Consider the following 17,460-nt stretch of genomic DNA (forward strand, 5'->3'; position numbering starts at 1 on the left):
GCGTTGTATAACAAGAGGGCATGTGTAATAAGCATGTAATAGACAACGCACAATGAGAGCGGATTAGACTATTTTGATGTTTATTGATTGATGATCCAAAAACAAACAGTCTTCACCTAGCAAAAGCATAATGCATAAAACAGGCATTTCATGAAGAGAGAAAGGAGGGACAATACGATAATAAAATAAAGATATGAAGAAAAATAAAAATATTAGAATTTCCTCAAATCAATGCCATCACTTACCAACTAACCGAAATCATTCACATTGTACAAGAAACATAATGGATAGTAAAAAAAAAAAAAAGGATGAGAATAAAAAGGCATGAAATCAACATGACATTCACAAGCTGTAAAGACGAATACCACATACTGATACTGTAATGATATGAATAAAAATAAAGGTGGCACTGAGCTTCAAATATATATATTATATATATCTATATATATCTACAACAACGTTCACTCTGAAGTTACCTCTGTGTGTGTGGGGGGTCTTACAAGGTACTATATACACATTGATGAATGGACATGGTCTACAATATGCTTGTATGGCTCTTGGTGTGATTCAGTCAATGCCTGCGTCCCAAATGGCACCCTATTCCCTTTATCGTGTACAACCTTTGACCAGGGCCCATTGGGATCCTATCAAAAGTAGTCCAGCCCTATATAGGGAATAGGGTGCCATTTGGGACACGCCCCATGGCTCTTAGTATAGTATGGGTCATATACAGTAGGATTGTTGAGTGACATATTTTGGGTGCATTCCAGTAGCCTGGAATCCAAATTGATATGCTCTGTTTCACCATTGTTCATGGAGAATATCAGTTAAAAATCCATTCTAACATTCGAGCCTCAGATTATTATCCAATCAGGCTGCATTTCCCTTCTGATCAACAGCTGCAGGGTCTGTGTGTCCCCCAGATGGCATCCTATTCCCTAGGGTGCCATTTGGGACACAGCCAAAGTCTCTTCCCATGCATACATCATCAGTGTGACCTCAGAGAGGCCAGCCAATCAGAGCCATCCATCACTCTGCCCATATGATCTTTGATCCCTGTTTTTACAGGCTGTAGAACTTGAGGCTTCTGTCCATTCCGGTGGAGGTGAGGAACTGGGCGTGCTCCCCGAACGCCACGCCAGTCACCACCCCAGTGTGTTCTGGGTAAAGAAAAACAAAACAATAACAGGCAAAAATGTTAGACTTGAACTCAACTCAAAAGCATGAGTTGACGCACACCCAATGAAGTTGGAGGTGCTGATAAACGGAATAGTAAACTTCACACATACACTTTTTAAATATTTCATAAGGTACTGTATATACACACTTGCTATTATCATCATCATCATCCATCCAGGCACTTTGAAGACCCACCTCTAGACCACTGTTTCTGTCCCAAGCTAACTCAGCACCACTTCTCACTGCATCTCTAGCAGTACAGCAGTATAACACACACACACAGTGCATTCTCTTACCTGTGAAGTTGAGGACCTCGGACCACTGCTTACAGATGTAGACCCTGATGTCAGTGCCACCCACAGCCAGGTACGTCCCACTCTGGTCAAACACCAGGGACTTCACCTGAGGGAGAGGAAAGACTCACATATCATTTACCTACATTGACAGGGTAGTTCAGTACAAGGAGATTACAGTAGTCATTCAGGGCAGACCGTTGCTAGCCTGGGTGCCAGTCGGTTTCTGCTCTCTTGCAAACTCCTTATGGAATTGTCATGCCAGTGACAGAAATTAAGAATGCAAGAGCACAATATGTGGGACCAGGCCAGATTGTAGCACGACTAGCTTCTGAATGTCCAGCCTACAATGACTGTCTCAAATAGCAGCGGATTTCTTAGATAGTGCACTAGGCTCTGGTCAAAAGTAGTGTAGGGGATAGGGGTCATTTCAGATGTGCACAAATTATTTTCCGCTCTTCTTACCTCATAGTTGTTGTCCAGGGTGATGGTTTTGAAGTTTTTCAGCTTCCTCAGATCCCAGAGCTTCACTGAGCTGTCCTGGGCACCTGGAGACAGGAGCGAGGTGGTGAGGTGAGCAGGGCCATAAATGTACTCTGATTTTTTTAACCAGCCCAAATATTTTGGTTCGCAATAATTACACCAAAACACACAAAAAAAACAGATGAGCGTACTTTAATGTTTCTAAAACAATAACATTTCTAACTAGTAAGAGGTAGTGGTATATTGTTTAATTTCATTAAAAAAAAAATGTGAACCTAGTCTCTTAACCAAAATATCAGATGACACATAAATGTTCACCTGCCCCTTTAAGGGGGAGGTTACCGTGGTAACGTGAATCAAATCAAGTTTGTGCCAGTGAGTCTGAATAGTAGATGCATTGTTTTCTCTTTCCTAGCAGATGAAACTCAAACATTAAAAAACAACCTAGCTTGTGAATAAAACAATGTAAATAGCCAAGAAACAAGGACAAAGTCTCACTTAGGTAGACTTTCGTAAATTATACCAACTTTTATGCCAGTGTGCAGCGCTTCTAAAAATGAATATTTCAACTCAGCTCTTCATGTGCACTGTTGCAGCACAAGGTGGGATAGGCTATAGGATTTGTAGTGATTTGTCTTGTGATTACATTTTCCAGCTATGAAACAAATCGGCAGAAATACCTTAAACAGTTACTGCATCATTTATTTTGCTATAATGTGATCACACTTGACTACTTATATTCACAAATTTGAGTGAAATGGAGGTGAGCAGTGGCGACCCGTCATTCAGAGCCCCACCTGTTTTGAGCCCCACCTGTTTAGCTAAAAATATATATTTGGGCATTAATAGGTGTCACATTAGTTTGCAAACGATGTAAAAAAAATAATAATAATAATAATTTAGTTAATAAAGCCGCATACAAACATGGTCTCTTTCTTGAGTAAGGCAGCTCCAAAATGCAGGTGTTTCAGCCTAGCGGAAAATAAGTGTAGGGGTTGGTAATGTTCTCCAGTTGCACCGTAATTGGCTCAGTGTTCTGTCACTCATGGGGACACTACCTCACTGCAAAATCTACAGGGAGAGCTTCGAAAATTCAAGCCCCTTGGGTCCTGCTATAGATTTACATTAGAAGTGCCCATCCAAGAAGGCTCAAGGTCATTGGCCATAAAATGACGTCAAATCAAGTTATATCTACCCTAGCTTTGATTGGACTGATCATGTCAACATCATACTTTTAAAATCGTAGTTAGCAAGCTAGACAAGCAGTTGTCTTCATGAATCGAGTCGACAATCTACTGGCAAATCCTTTTCAATCCTTGTCATATAAAGATAAATAAAACGTATCGGTGCTCATGGGCCATTGGACATACACATTGTACAACAACTTGGAAATCGCAAATTCAACAATGACTGGTTTGGAAGGAATCAGTGGCTAACTGCAAGCGTTGCATAGCCTGCTATTCAGTGGAGTAGGGTGTGTAGTCCAAGTCTGGGTTTAAGGTCTCTTGTCCAAGATGGCGTAGCAGTCAGACGTCTTTGTCCTGTCGTGTCCCATGTATATATATTTTTCTCGCATTCTTTTAAAATTATTTTTCCTAAACCTCAAAATACTCTCCTTCAACCCGCCTCACCCAATGTGGTGTGGATCTGTTTTCTATTTACCTCGAAATTGGAATCTCTCAACTGAAGCTAGCCAGCTAACTAGCTACCAGCTATCAGTCAGCTAACCACTGCTAGCGGTCATCAGCTAACCTTTAGCTCGGAAAGCTCTCGCCAGTTCGTACAACGCGCTTCAAACCAGAGCATACCGGACCTATTTTTCTCTCCATATCCCCGAATTCCTACCACAAACTCTGAACCTTTTCATCTGGATCATCGCAGCTAGCTAACCGCAACCCGGATTGACTACTCCTGGCTAACGTTTCCGTCCTGGAGCAAGCACCAATTAGCCTGGAGCTAGCCCATGCTAGGCCTATCTCTTGGCTAGGGCTCCTGGGCTACTCCTGAAGCCCACTCCTCGGCTACAATATCCGGACCCCTTCTACTGCCGGTACGGGGCACGGAACCCCGCCGATCCTTCACGACTGGAATACCGACAATCTGCCCGAGGATTCCAACAGGCCCCTCAGGCGAGACGTCCCCTGAAGGCCCATTCTGCTAACCGCGGCCTGCTAGCTATCTAGAGCACATTGGACTGTTAGCTGATCCACCGGACAGTTTTCTTGGACCACTATACCCATTTTGCCAATTGGACTTGGACCCCTCTGCTACTTGGATCCCTACTAATCCACGACTGGTCTATCGACGTCACCGCACAAGGAGGCAAAAACAGACTTTCCTCCATCGCGACGTCCCTCTAAGGCCCTTCTGCTAGCTTGCTAGCCCCGGCCTGCTAACTGTCAATCGCCGTGTCCCCAGCCAGCCCAACCACTCACTGGACCCATATGATCACTCGGCTACGCATGCCTCTCCCTAATATCAATATGCCTTGTCCGTTACTGTCCTGGTTAGTGATTACTGTCTTATTTCACTGTAGAGCCTCTAGCCCTGCTCAATATGCCTTAACCAACCATGTTGTTCCACCTCCCACATATGCGATGACATGGCCTGGTTTAAACGTGCCCAGAAACGTGCTCCTTTTACTCTGTTCCGAACGTGCTAGACGGCCAGTTCTTATAGCCTCTAGCCATACCCTTATCCTACTTCTCCTCTGGTGATGTAGAGGTTAATCCAGGACCTGCAGTGCCTAGCTCCACTCCTACTCCCCAGGTGCTCTCATTTGTTGACTTCTGTAATCATAAAAGCCTTGGTTTCATGCATGTTAACATTAGAAGCCTACTCCCTAAGTTTGCTTTATTCACTGCTTTAGCACACTCTGCCAACCCAGATGTCTTCGCCGTGTCTGAATCCTGGCTTAGGAAAACCACCAAAAACCCAGCAATGTCCATCCCTAACTATAACATTTTCCGACAAGATAGAACTGTCAAAGGGGGCGGTGTTGCAATCTACTGCAGAGATAGCCTGCAGAGTTCTGTATTACTATCCAGGTCTGTACCCAAACAATTCGAACTTCTACTTTTAAAAATACATCTTTCCAGAAACAAGTCTCTCACCGTTGCCGCTTGCTATAAACCACCCTCTGCCCACAGCTGTGCCCTGGACACCATATGTGAATTGATTGCCCGCCATCTATCCTCAGAGCTCGTGCTGCTAGGTGACCTAAACTGTGACATGCTTAACACCCCGGCCATCCTACAATCTAAGCTTGATGCCCTCAATCTCACACAAATGATCAATGAACCCACCAGGTACAACCCCAAATCCGTAAACACATAGATATCTTCCTAACCAACTTGCCCTCCAAATACACCTATGCTGTTTTCAACCAAGATCTCAGCGATCACTGCCTCATTGCCTGCAGCCGTAATGGGTCTGCGGTCAAGCGACCACCCCTCATCACTGTCAAACGCTCCCTAAAACACTTCAATGAGCAGGCCTTTCTAATCGACCTGGCCCGGGTATTCTGGAAGGATATTGACCTCATCCCGTCAGTAGAGGATGCCTGGTTATTCTTTAAAAGTGCCTTCCTCACCATCTTAAATAAGCATGCCCCATTCAAAAAATGTAGAACCAGGAACAGATTTAGCCCTTGGTTCTCTCCAGAACTGACTGCCCTTGACCAGCACAAAAACATCCTGTGGCGTTCTGCCACAGCCACCGCATCGAACAGCCACCGTGATATACAACTTTTCAGGGAAGTTAGGAACAAATATACACAGGCAGTTAGGAAAGCTAAGGCTAGCTTTTTCAAACAGAAATATGCATCCTGTAGCACAAACTCAAAAACGTCCTGGAACACTGTAAAGTCCATGGAGAATAAGAGCACCTCCTCCCAGCTGCCCAATGCACTGAGCCTAGGAAACACTTACCACCGATAAATCCACTATAATTGAGAACTTCAATAAGCATTTTTCAACGGCTGGCCATGCTTTCCACCTGGCTATTCCTACCCCGGTCAACAGCCCTGCGCTCCCCACAGCAACTCACCCAAACCTCCCCACTTCTCCTTCATCCAAATCCAGATTGCTTATGTTCTGAAAGAGCTGCAAAATCTGGACCCCTACAAATCAGCCGGGCTAGACAATCTGGACCCTCTCTTTCTAAAATTACCTCCCGAAATTGTTGCAACCCCTATTCAATTCCTATTCTATTCTATTCCTATGCCTGTTCAACCTCTCTTTCGTATTGTCTGAGATTCCCATAGATTGGTTCACCAACTACTTCTCTGATGGAGTTCAGTATGTCAAATCGGAGGGCCTGTTGTCCAGACCTCTAGCAGTCTCTATGGGGGTGCCACAGGGTTAAATTCTCAGGTTGACTCTCTTCTCTGTATACATCAATGATGTCGCTCTTGCTGCTGGTGATTATTTGATCCACCTCTACGCAGTCGACACCATTCTGTATACCTCTGGCCCTTCTTTGGACACTGTGTTAACTAACCTCCAGATGAGCTTCAAAGCCATACAACTCTCCTTCCATGGCCTCCAACTGCTCTTAAATGCAAGTAAAACTAAATGCATGCTTTTCAACCGATCAACCTGCCCGCCCGTCCAGCATCACTACTCTGGACGGTTCTGACTTATATGGACAACTACAAATACCTAGGTGTCTGGTTAGACTGTAAACTGTCCTTCCAGACTCACATTAAACATTTCCAATCCAAAATTAAATCTAGAATCGGCTTCCTATTCCGCAACTAAGCATCCTTCACTCATGCTGCCAAAACTGACTATCCTACCGATCCTCGACTTCGGCCATGTCATTTACAAAATAGCCTCCAACACACTACTCAACAAATTGGATGTAGTCTATCACAGTGCCATCCGTTTTGTCACCAAAGTCCCATATACTATTCACCACTGCGACCTGTATGATCTCGTTGGCTGGCCCTCGCTTCATACTCGTCGCCAAACCCACTGACTCCAGGTCATCTACAAGTCTCTGCTAGGTAAAAGCCCCGCCTTCTCAGCTCACTGGTCACCATAGCAGCACCCACCCGTAGCACAAACTCCAGCAGGTATATCTCACTGGTCACCCCCCAAAGCCAATTCTTCCTTCAGCAACCTCTCCTTCCAGTTCTCTGCTGCCAATGACTGGAACGAACTGCAAAAATCACTAAAGCTGGAGACTCATACCTCCCTCACTAGCTTTAAGCACCAGCTGTCAGAGCAGCTCACAGATCACTGCACCTGTACATAGCTCATCTGTAAATAGCTCATCCAATCTACCTCATCCACATACTGTATTTATTTATTTATCTTGCTCCTTTGCACCCCAGTATCTCTACTTGCACATTTATCTTCTGCACATTCTACCATTCCAGTGTGTAATCGCTATATTGCAATTACTTCGCCACCATGGCCTATTTATTGCCTTACCTCTCTTATCCTACCTCATTTGCACATGCTGTATATAGATTTTGCTACTGTATTATTGATTATGTTTGTTTATTCCATGTGTAACTCTGTGTTGTTGTACGTGTCGAACTGCTTTGCTTTATCTTGGCCAGGTCGCAGTTGCAAATGAGAACTTGTTCTCAACTGGCCTACCTGGTTAAATAAAGGTGAAATAAAATAAATTTAAAAAAAAGTATAAACATTCACATGCCATGAGCCAGAAAAGATTGAATACATTGGCTATGCTGTCAATACAGCATGACATCTGCCGCGTTCAAAACAACTGGAAACTGGAAAATCTTAGACTTCAGTGAGTTCAAGACACATGGGAACTCTGAAAAAAATTTGCTCCGACTGGGAAAATATGTTTTGAAAGATCATCCAACTTGGAATTCCAGGTCGGGAACTCAAGCCTCTTTCTAGAACTCCGTCCTGAAGATCACTGACGTCATGATTCAACCTTGTTTTTTCCCAGTTCCCAGTTGTCTTGAAAGCACCATAAATCCAGAGAATGCTAAACTTTGATGACAAAGTTTGCCCACCTTCCTGTTCAAGTGAGCACAGCACAACAAGGCGAGTCCAAAAATGTATTGTATGCTGCTGCATAAATTATGTAATATGCCAGGGAGATATGTATACTGTAGCCAAGAAAGTAATACTAAGTGTATGTTGTGTAGTAAGCTGTTAGTAGCCCATGTGCTTCACCCTAATCATTTGGTCCCTTTCCCCCTCATAACTTAGCCTACTGTTCTGACTTGTTGGTGCACATGTAGGCTATAGCCTGTTCTAGAGAAAAGTAATCGAATATTGTAAGAGTTTTCATTGTCTGCTTATATGCCCCCTTTATTTATCCTACGCTTCTGACTCGGTGTACAGGGAGAATACTGTAAGAACGGCCCATGTTCTGAATTCTGTCGCTGTACATTTCAAAAGTGCTGAACAAAGTTATATTGACTACGTCCGTCCTAGCTCGCTCATTAATGTCTTAATCTAAATTACGGATTGCCTCTCATCCGCTCGTCGCTCCCTTATGCCATAGTTTGTACATCTCAATTTTCATTAGAAACCACATTTGTTTAAGCAAGTCAGCCATATCAGCTATGTTTTCTTTAAATGCAGTAAATGAGGCTGAATGAACAGTTTCACTGCCAGACAAGGCTCCACTGATAGCCAGGTGTAGCAGTGGTAAGGTGTTGGGACAGCTTTATGTAGGCCCTAACAATTTGTGGGCACCGTTTGTCACCGTTATAGTGTAATTCATGTGTTGCGTTGTGTAGTGGCTTGCATCCCAAAAAATGTGGGGGAGTTTGCACCACCAAAATGTATATGCTAAAATCGCCAGTGTGTAACACACAGGAACAAAGACAACTTTTCACACAGTCACTCAGACAGAGAGTAACAGAGACGGACACACACACACAAGCTAGTCTTCTCTCTCACGTGTGCTCTCTCACACACACAAACAGCAATCTCACCTGTAGCCAGGTAGTATCCGTTCTCAGAGAAGGCGATGGAGGTGACGGGGCCGATGTGGCCGGGGAAGTTGGCCACGTTGGTGCGCTCCTTCAGGTCCCAGATCTTGATCTGAGAGTCGGCCGTCCCCGTCCCGAAGATCAGACCGTCAGGGTGGAACTGGGCACAGGTCAGAGCTGGAGGGGCACAAGACAGGATGTGTAAAGAACTTGCATTTGCAATGTATCAGTGTGCTTTCAGAGAGTACAGGGGACGGGTTGGTTAGAAATATTACCACAGTTAGGTACTAGGTTAGTCAATTCACAGGGGGGACGGGTTGGTTAGAAATATTAACACAGTTAGGTACTAGGTCAGTCAATTCACAGGGGGGAGGGTTGGTTAGAAATATTAACACAGTTAGGTACTAGGTTAGTCAATTCACAGGGGGACAACGTCTTGTCCCTAGCAACACGTGGCCAATAAAACGTCTTGCCCCAAGCAACACATGGCCAATAAAACGTCTTGTCCCTAGCAACACGTGGCCAATAAAACGTCTTGCCCCAAGCAACACGTGGCCAATAAAACGTCTTGCCCCAAGCAACACATGGCCAATAAAACGTCTTGTCCCTAGCAACACGTAGCCAATAAAACGTCTTGTCCCTAGCAACACCAACACGTGGCCAATAAAACGTCTTTTCCCTAGCAACACGTGGCCAATAAAACGTCTTTCCCCAAGCAACACATGGCCAATAAAACGTCTTGTTCCAAGCAACACGTGGCCAATAAAACGTCTTGCCCCAAGCAACACATGGCCAATAAAATGTCTTGTCTCAAGCAACACATGGCCAATAAAACGTCTTGTCCCTAGCAACACGTGGCCAATAAAACGTCTTGTCCCTAGCAACACGTGGCCAATAAAACGTCTTGGCCCTAGCAACACGTGGCCAATAAAACGTCTTGGGCCTAGCAACACGTGGCCAATAAAACGTCTTGCTCCTAGCAACACGTGGCCAATAAAACGTCTTGCCCCAAGCAACACGTGGCCAATAAAACGTCTTGGCCCTAGCAACACGTGGCCAATTAGAAGTCTGGGAAGAGAGAGAGGTCCAACGGTGTGGTCCAGCGATTAGAGCTGCCACAGACGCCATGGGTTCGAATCCGGCCCACTGCCCTTTCACTCCCCCTACCGCCCTGTGGTAGACTAGTGTCCTTGTCTGGGGGGTGTACTTATACATCAAGCTGCCTCACACTACAGAAAGAGGACAGATACTCCTGCCCTATGGGCCGTTCTGGCTTGGACAAGGCTACTTACTTACTCCCATCTTTCATGTCTTTTCACCACAGTCTTATCTCCTCAATTAAACATAATAATTGGGTGGGAGAGAGATAGAAACACTCACCACATCCTGCAGCCTCATCAGTGACTTTGGTGAGAACACGACCTGTTTGGATGTCAGAGAAGGCCCAGTACTGATGGAGAGAGACGGGAAGAGATAGCAATTAGAGAAAGAGGGGGAGACAGCAGATTGTGAGAAAAATCATAATAATAGGTCTTTACATAACAGTAGCGTTCTCGGCATCCAAATCCACGTGTGTGTGTACATATGTTACGTGTGTGTGTGTGTGTGTTTTACCTGATCCTCGGAGGAGCTGAGCAGGTAGTCTCCGGTGGCGTGGAGAGAGAGCCCGGTGACGCTCGCCTCGTGAGCCCGCACCACCTGGACACAGTTGCCCCCGGTAACGGACCACACGCGGATAGTGCTGTCTGGAGAGGCCGAGAACACTACCGACTGGAGGGAGAGAGTGAGAGGAGGAGAGTGCGCAGAGAGAGAAAGGGTGGAAGAGAGAGAAAGATAGAAATTGTTGAGGTAAGGCATATTAGAGTTCGATAGTAATTCCAGTGTAAGACATTGCTGCTGACTATGTCAACGGAGAGTAAAGGAAAGGAAGTGTGTGTGTCTCACCTGAGAGGGGTGGTAGATGACAGAGGTGACCTTCTTGGTATGTCCTTTCAGGGTTGCGATGATCTGCTCCTCCTTCTTATCAAACACCACCACGTTCTTATCAGCCCCGCCTGTAGAGGGAGACAGAGAGAGAGGTTAGGGGATTGTATCTGGGTCTGGCCAGGGTCTCCATCCCAAACGTCACCCTTCTGGTCAAGAGTAGTGCACTATATAGGACATGTAGAGTAACTGTTGGGACACAGCCATAGTATTTTTTGTTTCCTCAAGGGAGGAAGGAAGCATTTTGATGGAATTCACACAGAAACACACAGTGTGTATATCTACAATGGACAGTGGACAGTGTGTGTGTATGTGTGTGTCTCACCAGTGAGCACTTTGTTGGTGTCGGAGGGACACAGGTCCAGAGACAGGATCCCAGGCACACTGGCACTGTGGAGACCCTGACAGACAGACAGACACAGAGAGAGAGAGAGAGAGAGAGAGAGACATAGAAACATAATTTAGGGTTGTGTTCAGTAGGCATGAAACGGAAGTAGATCTGAAACAGGGAGGAACTTTTCTGAAGGTTTGAAGAATAAGTGTTCCAACACCAGCCATAGCTAGAGGTCACACACACACACACACACACACACACACACACACACACACACACACACACACACACACACACACACACACACACACACACACACACACACACACACACACACACACACACACTCACAGCATGGGTAGCGACTTGTCTGTACTTGCTGAGGTCCTCCGTTCGGACCAGCTCTTCTGGAACAGTCTTTCCTCTCTGGGAAGAGAGAGACGGTAGAGGTGAGGTTCGGACAAAAATGTCTCCCAGCGTGGCTACGTCCCAAATGTCACCCTATGGCCCCTGTTCAAAAGTAGTGCCCCGTGTAGGGAGTAGGGTGCCATTTGAGACACAGGCCATAGCTTATACTCAGCTGACAACTGGTTGGACATTAGGTCGGTTCTTCTATGAATAACAACAGGGAAGTTGTTTGAAAAGGACTTCTTTGGCGTTTGAATAGGTACCTTCTTTCTCTCCGTGGTCAGGACAGTGGCCTTGTCTTGCAGCTGTGGAGAGAGGCGGACATCTTAGTATAGGTCACTCTGTGCTGTGTGACAGCGTGGTTGATTGGTTATTTCAAGGTTTTATACACCACGGCCTTATATGGTACTATTTGCAATGGACGCTCATGGTAGTCTAGTATAACGGTGTGGTATCGTTTCTCTTGTACTGTGGATGGGAATGTGCGTGAGGTCATGTATCATCTCTTACCTTCTGTATGATCTCTGGTATCATTCCCACCTGCTCACTGACCTCCATGGGCTCTCCTGCACCTCCAGCCTGTGAAACAAAATACAGAATGAATAACAAAACGAGAATTGTACATTTCTTATTCGAAAATGTGTGTTTGGGTCAGCTGTCCAAAATAATTTTTATATTAACAAATAGGTACTACAACTTTACAGGTCTTAGTTAGACCGAAGACTTCAAATCAAGAAACAGACTTTTTGAGCTCATGCGTTTATGAGAAGTTAACCATCAAACCAGTTAACTATCAAATTAAACATATTGACTGAGGGCTGTGAGCTAATCACTGACCGTGACAGAGGGCTGGGAAGCGACTGCCTGAGCCACCACCAATCCCGCCTGTGGCTTCAGAGTGGCCAGAGCTACGGGGAGAGAGAAGGGTAAAACATAGAAAAGGAGAAATGAGAAGTGACGCCCCATGGCCACTAACATCCAAAGCTGTTTTCAGATTAACATAAAAGAGTGTGTGTGTGTGTGTGTGTGTGTGTGTGTGTGTGTGTGTGTGTGTGTGTGTGTGTGAGAGAAAGAGAGTGTTAGAATGTACAGTGGCAAAAAAAAGCACGTGAACTCTTTGGAATTACCTGGATTTCTGCATAAATGTGCATAAAATTTGATCAGATCTTCAACTTAGTGACAACAATAGACAAACACAGTGTGCTTAAACTAATAAACACACAAATTATTGTATTCTTCTTGTCTATATTGAATACATCATTTAAACATTCACAGTGTAGGTTGGAAAAAGTATGTGAACCCCTATGCTAATGACTTCTCCAAAAGCTAATTGGAGTCAGGAGTCAGCTAACCTGGAGTCCAATCAATGAGACGAGATTGGAGATGTTGGTTAGAGCTGACCTGCTCTACAAAAAAACAAAAATTTGAGTTTGCTATTCACAAGAAGCATCGTCGGATGTGAACCATGCCTCGAACAAAAGAGATCTTAGAAGACTTAAGATTAAGAATTGTTGACTTGCATAAAGCTGGAAAGTTCATCAGTCCACGGTAAGACAAATTGTCTATAAATATTGAGTCCAGCACTGTTGCTACTCTCCCTAGGAGTGGCCGTCCAGCAAAGATGACTGCAAGAGCACAGCGCAGAATGCTCAATGAGGTTAAGAAGAATTCTAGTGTCAGCTAAAGACTTACAGAAATCTCTGGAACATGCCAACATCTCTGTTGACGAGTCAACGAAACGTAAAACACTAAACAAGAGTGGTGTTCATGGGAGGACACCATGGAAGAAGCCACTGCTGTCCAAAAAAAAACATTGCTGCACGTCTGAAGTTTGCAAAAGAGCACCTGGATGTTCCACTGCGCTTCTGGCAAAATATTCTGTGGACAGATGAAACTACAGTCGAGTTGTTTGGAAGGAACACACAACACTATGTGTGGAGAAAAAAGGCACAGCACACCAACATCAAAACCTCATCCCAACTGTAAAGTATGGTGTAGAGAGCATCATGGTTTGGGGCTGCTTTGCTGCCTCAGGGCCTGGACAGCTTGCTATCATCGACGGAAAAATGAATTCCCAAGTTTATCAAGACATTTTGCAAGAGAATGTTAGGCTATCTTTCCGCCAATTGAAGCTCAATAGAAGTTGGGTGATGCAACAGGACAACGACCCAAAACACAGAAGTAAATCAACAACAGAATGGCTTCAGAAGAAAATACGCCTTCTGAATTGGCCTAGTCAGAGTCCTGACCTCAACCCAATTTAAAATGCTGTGGAATGACCTAAAGAGCGGTTCACACCAGACATCCTAAGAATATTGCTAAACTGAAACAGTTTTGTAAAGAGGAATGGTCCAAAATTCCTCCAGACTGTTGTGCAGGTCTGATCCGCAACTACAGAAAACGTTTGGTTGAGGTTATTGCTTCCAAAAGGTGGGTCAACCAGTTATTAAATGCAAGGTTCACATACTTTTTCCACCCTACACGGTGTGTTCAATAAAGACATGAAAACGTATAATTGTTTGTGCTATTAGTTTAAGCAGACTGTGTTTGTCTATTGTTGTGACTTAGATGAAGATCAGATCAAATTTTACGACCAATTTATGCAGAAATCCAGGTAATTCCAAAGGGTTCACATACTTTTTCTTGCCACTGTATGTATAATCACATGTGCTGAGTGTGTATAGCGTGTGTATATGTCTCTCACCCTCTCTGGCGGCAGTGACCTCCTTGGTGAGACGGGCGATGACCCTGCAGGCGGCGTCGTGCTGGTAGAGGGCGTGGCTTAACTCCTGACGTGTCGTTTGTAACTGCTGCCTCAAGGTGAAACTGTGGAGCATCACCGCATCCTGAGAGAGAGAGAGAGAGCTTTAGAAGACTGTGTGGTACGAAGGGGAGTGTCTGTGTGCATGTCTCGGTTCAGACACAGCAACGGGGAGTGTAGGAGAGTATACATGGACTCACCCACTCGTCCTGCAGAGCTTTGAGGATGGCTGGGATACTAGTGGATGAGGGAGCTTTGGGTCTGATGGGGTGAGAGACTGAAGCAGGGGGGAGACAAAAATAGCTTCATGTGTTGAGATATCTTTTGACTCCTGACTAGTGGGGTTATCATCGTTGAAGTGGCTGAATGCACTCTAGCCTAGAGATTGCTGGGCACCATGCAGGAATAGTTGGAAGTCAAATGATATGGATAACCCTTATTGTGTTAACTTCAGCTCAGCATCAGATCTGAACACACTCTCCTCCATGTCTCCCTCACCTTTAATGTCTATCAGCTGTTCCTCTGACAGAGGCTGCCCATTCATAGGGTCTGTTCCATTCTCGGCGACGTACTTCTCAATCAGCCGCCGCTCGAACACCTGGTTGGACACCGGCGACACGCAGGGGTGCTCCGGCACCTCATTCGAGACTGGATGGACGGTAGAGCGAGAGGGGTAAATTAGCATGCCCGAAATTACAATATAAATACGGCAAACATTACTATAGTCAGAAGATGGAAGAACACATTACCGTTTAAGTGTACTTTGCAGATAAACTCAGCAAAAAAAGAAACATCCCTTTTTCAGGACCCTGTCTTTCAAAGATATTTAAGGTCACAGTTATGAAAACTTAGGACACTAAAGATGCCTTTCTACTGACTCTGAAAAACACCAAAAGAAAGATGTCCAGGGTCCCTGCTCATCTGCATGAACGTGCCTTAGGCATGCTGCAGGGAGGCATGAGGACTGCAGAGGTGACCAGGGCAATAAATTGCAATGTCCGTAGTGTGAGACGCCTAAAACAGCGCTACAGGGAGACAGGACAGGCAGCTGATCGTCCTTGCAGTGGCAGACCACGTGTAACAACACCTGCACAGGATCGGTACATCCGAACATCACACCTGCGGGACAGGTACATGACGGCAACAACAACTGCCCGAGTTACACCAGGAACGCACAATCCCTCCATCAGTGCTCAGAATGTCCGCAATAGGTTGAGAGAGGCTGGACTGAGGGCTTGTAGGCCTGTTGTAAGGCAGGTCCTCACCAGACATCACCAGCAACAATCGCCTATGGGCACAAACCCACCGTCGCTGGACCAGACAGGACTGGCAAAAAGTGCTCTTCACTGACAAGTCGTGGGTTTTGTATCACCAGGGGTGATGGTCGGATTCACGTTTATCATCGAAGGAATGAGCATTACACCGAGGCCTGTACTCTGGAGCGGGATCGATTTGGAGGTGGAGGGTCCGTCATGGTCTGGGGTGGTGTGTCACAGCATCATCGGACTGAGCTTGTTGTCATTGCAGGCAATCTCAACACGGTGCGTTACAGGGAAGACATCCTCCTCCCTCATGTGGCACCCTTCCTGCAGGCTCATCTTGACATGACCCTCCAGCATGACAATGCCATACTGCTCGGTCTGTGCATGATTTCCTGCAAGACAGGAATGTCAGTGTTCTGCCATGGCCAGCGAAGAGCCCGGATGTCAATCCCATTGAGCACGTCTGGGACCTGTTGGATCGGAGGGTGAGGGCTAGGGCCATTCCCCCCAGACATGTCCGGGAACTTGCAGGTGCCTTGGTGGAAGAGTGGGGTAACATCTCACAGCAAGTCAATGGGATTGCAGTCCATGAGGAGGAGATGCACTGCAGCACTTAATGCAGCTGGTGGCCACACCAGATACTGACTTACTTGACCCCTCCTTTGTTCAGGGACACATTATTCCATTTCTGTTAGTCACATGTCTGTGGAACTTGTTCAGTTTGTCTCAGTTGTTGAATATTATGTTCATACAACTATTTACACATGTTAAGTTTGCTGAAAATAAACGCAGTTGACAGTGAGAGGACGTTTCTTTTTCTGCTGAGTTTGGTAACACCGATGTCAAGCTGATCCAGTATACAATGTTTGAAAAAGGATGCTTGCGAATTGAAATGTGTAACATGCATAGGGTGACAATAATAAGGGAAGGTTCAATAAACATTTTTATACACAAACATACGTGATATTTGCGGTCTATGTAGTTACCGCTAACGTTACGGAAGGGCAGCCAACTCATTCATTTGAACTTACTTGCACAAACCAGGGACATTTTCAGTAGCTAGCTAAACCCTCGGTCGTTCGTTTCCTCCAAGATCACCGTATCAGTACAGATAACTGAATGTTCTTCTGATCCAACTGTAGCTTGTTTTTGTGTTGATTCTCATATAATAATAATCCGGCTAAATAAAATGTTGATGGATGAATTTTCCTTTCCGTATTCACGCACGTTGTTCCGCGGCTGCGCGTGTTGGGTACAGCTCCGACTATTGCATGTTGGGATAGCACGAGTCCCCCGACCCCCCTAGTCTGTAGTCCCCAACAAACTTTAGTGTTATTCAAAATCCTTGGGACGCCCGCACCCTAATGCTTAACCCCTAGCCGTAACCTTTTTAAATGTAAACTTCAATGGGGGTAAGGACCAACAAACTATAGATAAATAACAGAGATAGCCTAAATACTATATGGTCATCAAAATGTGTCAAAGGCAGTGCTGAAATGTGGGTGAATCTGCTTTCACCATTCAACATTGGGCTCCCGAGGGGCGCAGCGGTCTAAGGCACTTCATCTCAGCGCTAGAGGCGTCACTAAAGACACCCTGGTTCGATTCCAGGCTGTATCACAACCGGCCGTGATTTGGAGTCGCATAGGGCGGCGCACAATTGGCCCAGCGTTGTCCGGATTTGTCCGTTGTAGGCCGTCAAATTAAATAAGAATTTGTTCTTGCCTAGTTAAATAAAGGTTACATAAATAAACCCAGAAGGAGTAGAATTATAGTCTAGACAAGTGGGCTAGGACTATAAATAAAACCAGGCTGGGCACGCCCCCTTC

General features: G+C 45.3%; 1 protein-coding gene across 1 annotated transcript; it reads right to left on the reverse strand.

The window, feature by feature from the left end:
* Positions 1-63: 63 nt before the first annotated feature.
* LOC139566889 (pre-mRNA-processing factor 19) lies at positions 64-16,922 on the reverse strand. Its single transcript, XM_071388240.1, has 16 exons — positions 16,663-16,922; positions 14,868-15,017; positions 14,570-14,646; positions 14,313-14,454; positions 12,446-12,516; positions 12,119-12,187; positions 11,872-11,913; positions 11,552-11,626; positions 11,192-11,267; positions 10,828-10,937; positions 10,498-10,653; positions 10,264-10,333; positions 8,887-9,060; positions 1,938-2,020; positions 1,476-1,581; positions 64-1,160 (listed from the first exon to the last, which is right to left on the reverse strand). The coding sequence occupies exons 1-16, from the start codon at positions 16,679-16,681 to the stop codon at positions 1,063-1,065; spliced, it is 1,518 nt and encodes a 505-aa protein (XP_071244341.1). The 5' UTR covers positions 16,682-16,922; the 3' UTR covers positions 64-1,062.
* Positions 16,923-17,460: the final 538 nt, after the last annotated feature.

The sequence above is a fragment of the Salvelinus alpinus genome, chromosome 39 (genome assembly GCF_045679555.1).
Source record: "Salvelinus alpinus chromosome 39, SLU_Salpinus.1, whole genome shotgun sequence".
NCBI lineage: Eukaryota > Metazoa > Chordata > Actinopteri > Salmoniformes > Salmonidae > Salvelinus > Salvelinus alpinus.

Bases quoted from the DNA above. Each gene is read 5' to 3' on its own strand.
- LOC139566889 (XM_071388240.1), bottom strand. The intron at 10,654-10,827 runs GTGAGACACACA...CTCTCCCTCCAG, and splicing joins TCATCTACCACCCCTCTCAG to TCGGTAGTGTTCTCGGCCTC. The intron at 1,582-1,937 runs GTAAGAAGAGCG...CCTCTCCCTCAG, and splicing joins CCCTGGACAACAACTATGAG to GTGAAGTCCCTGGTGTTTGA.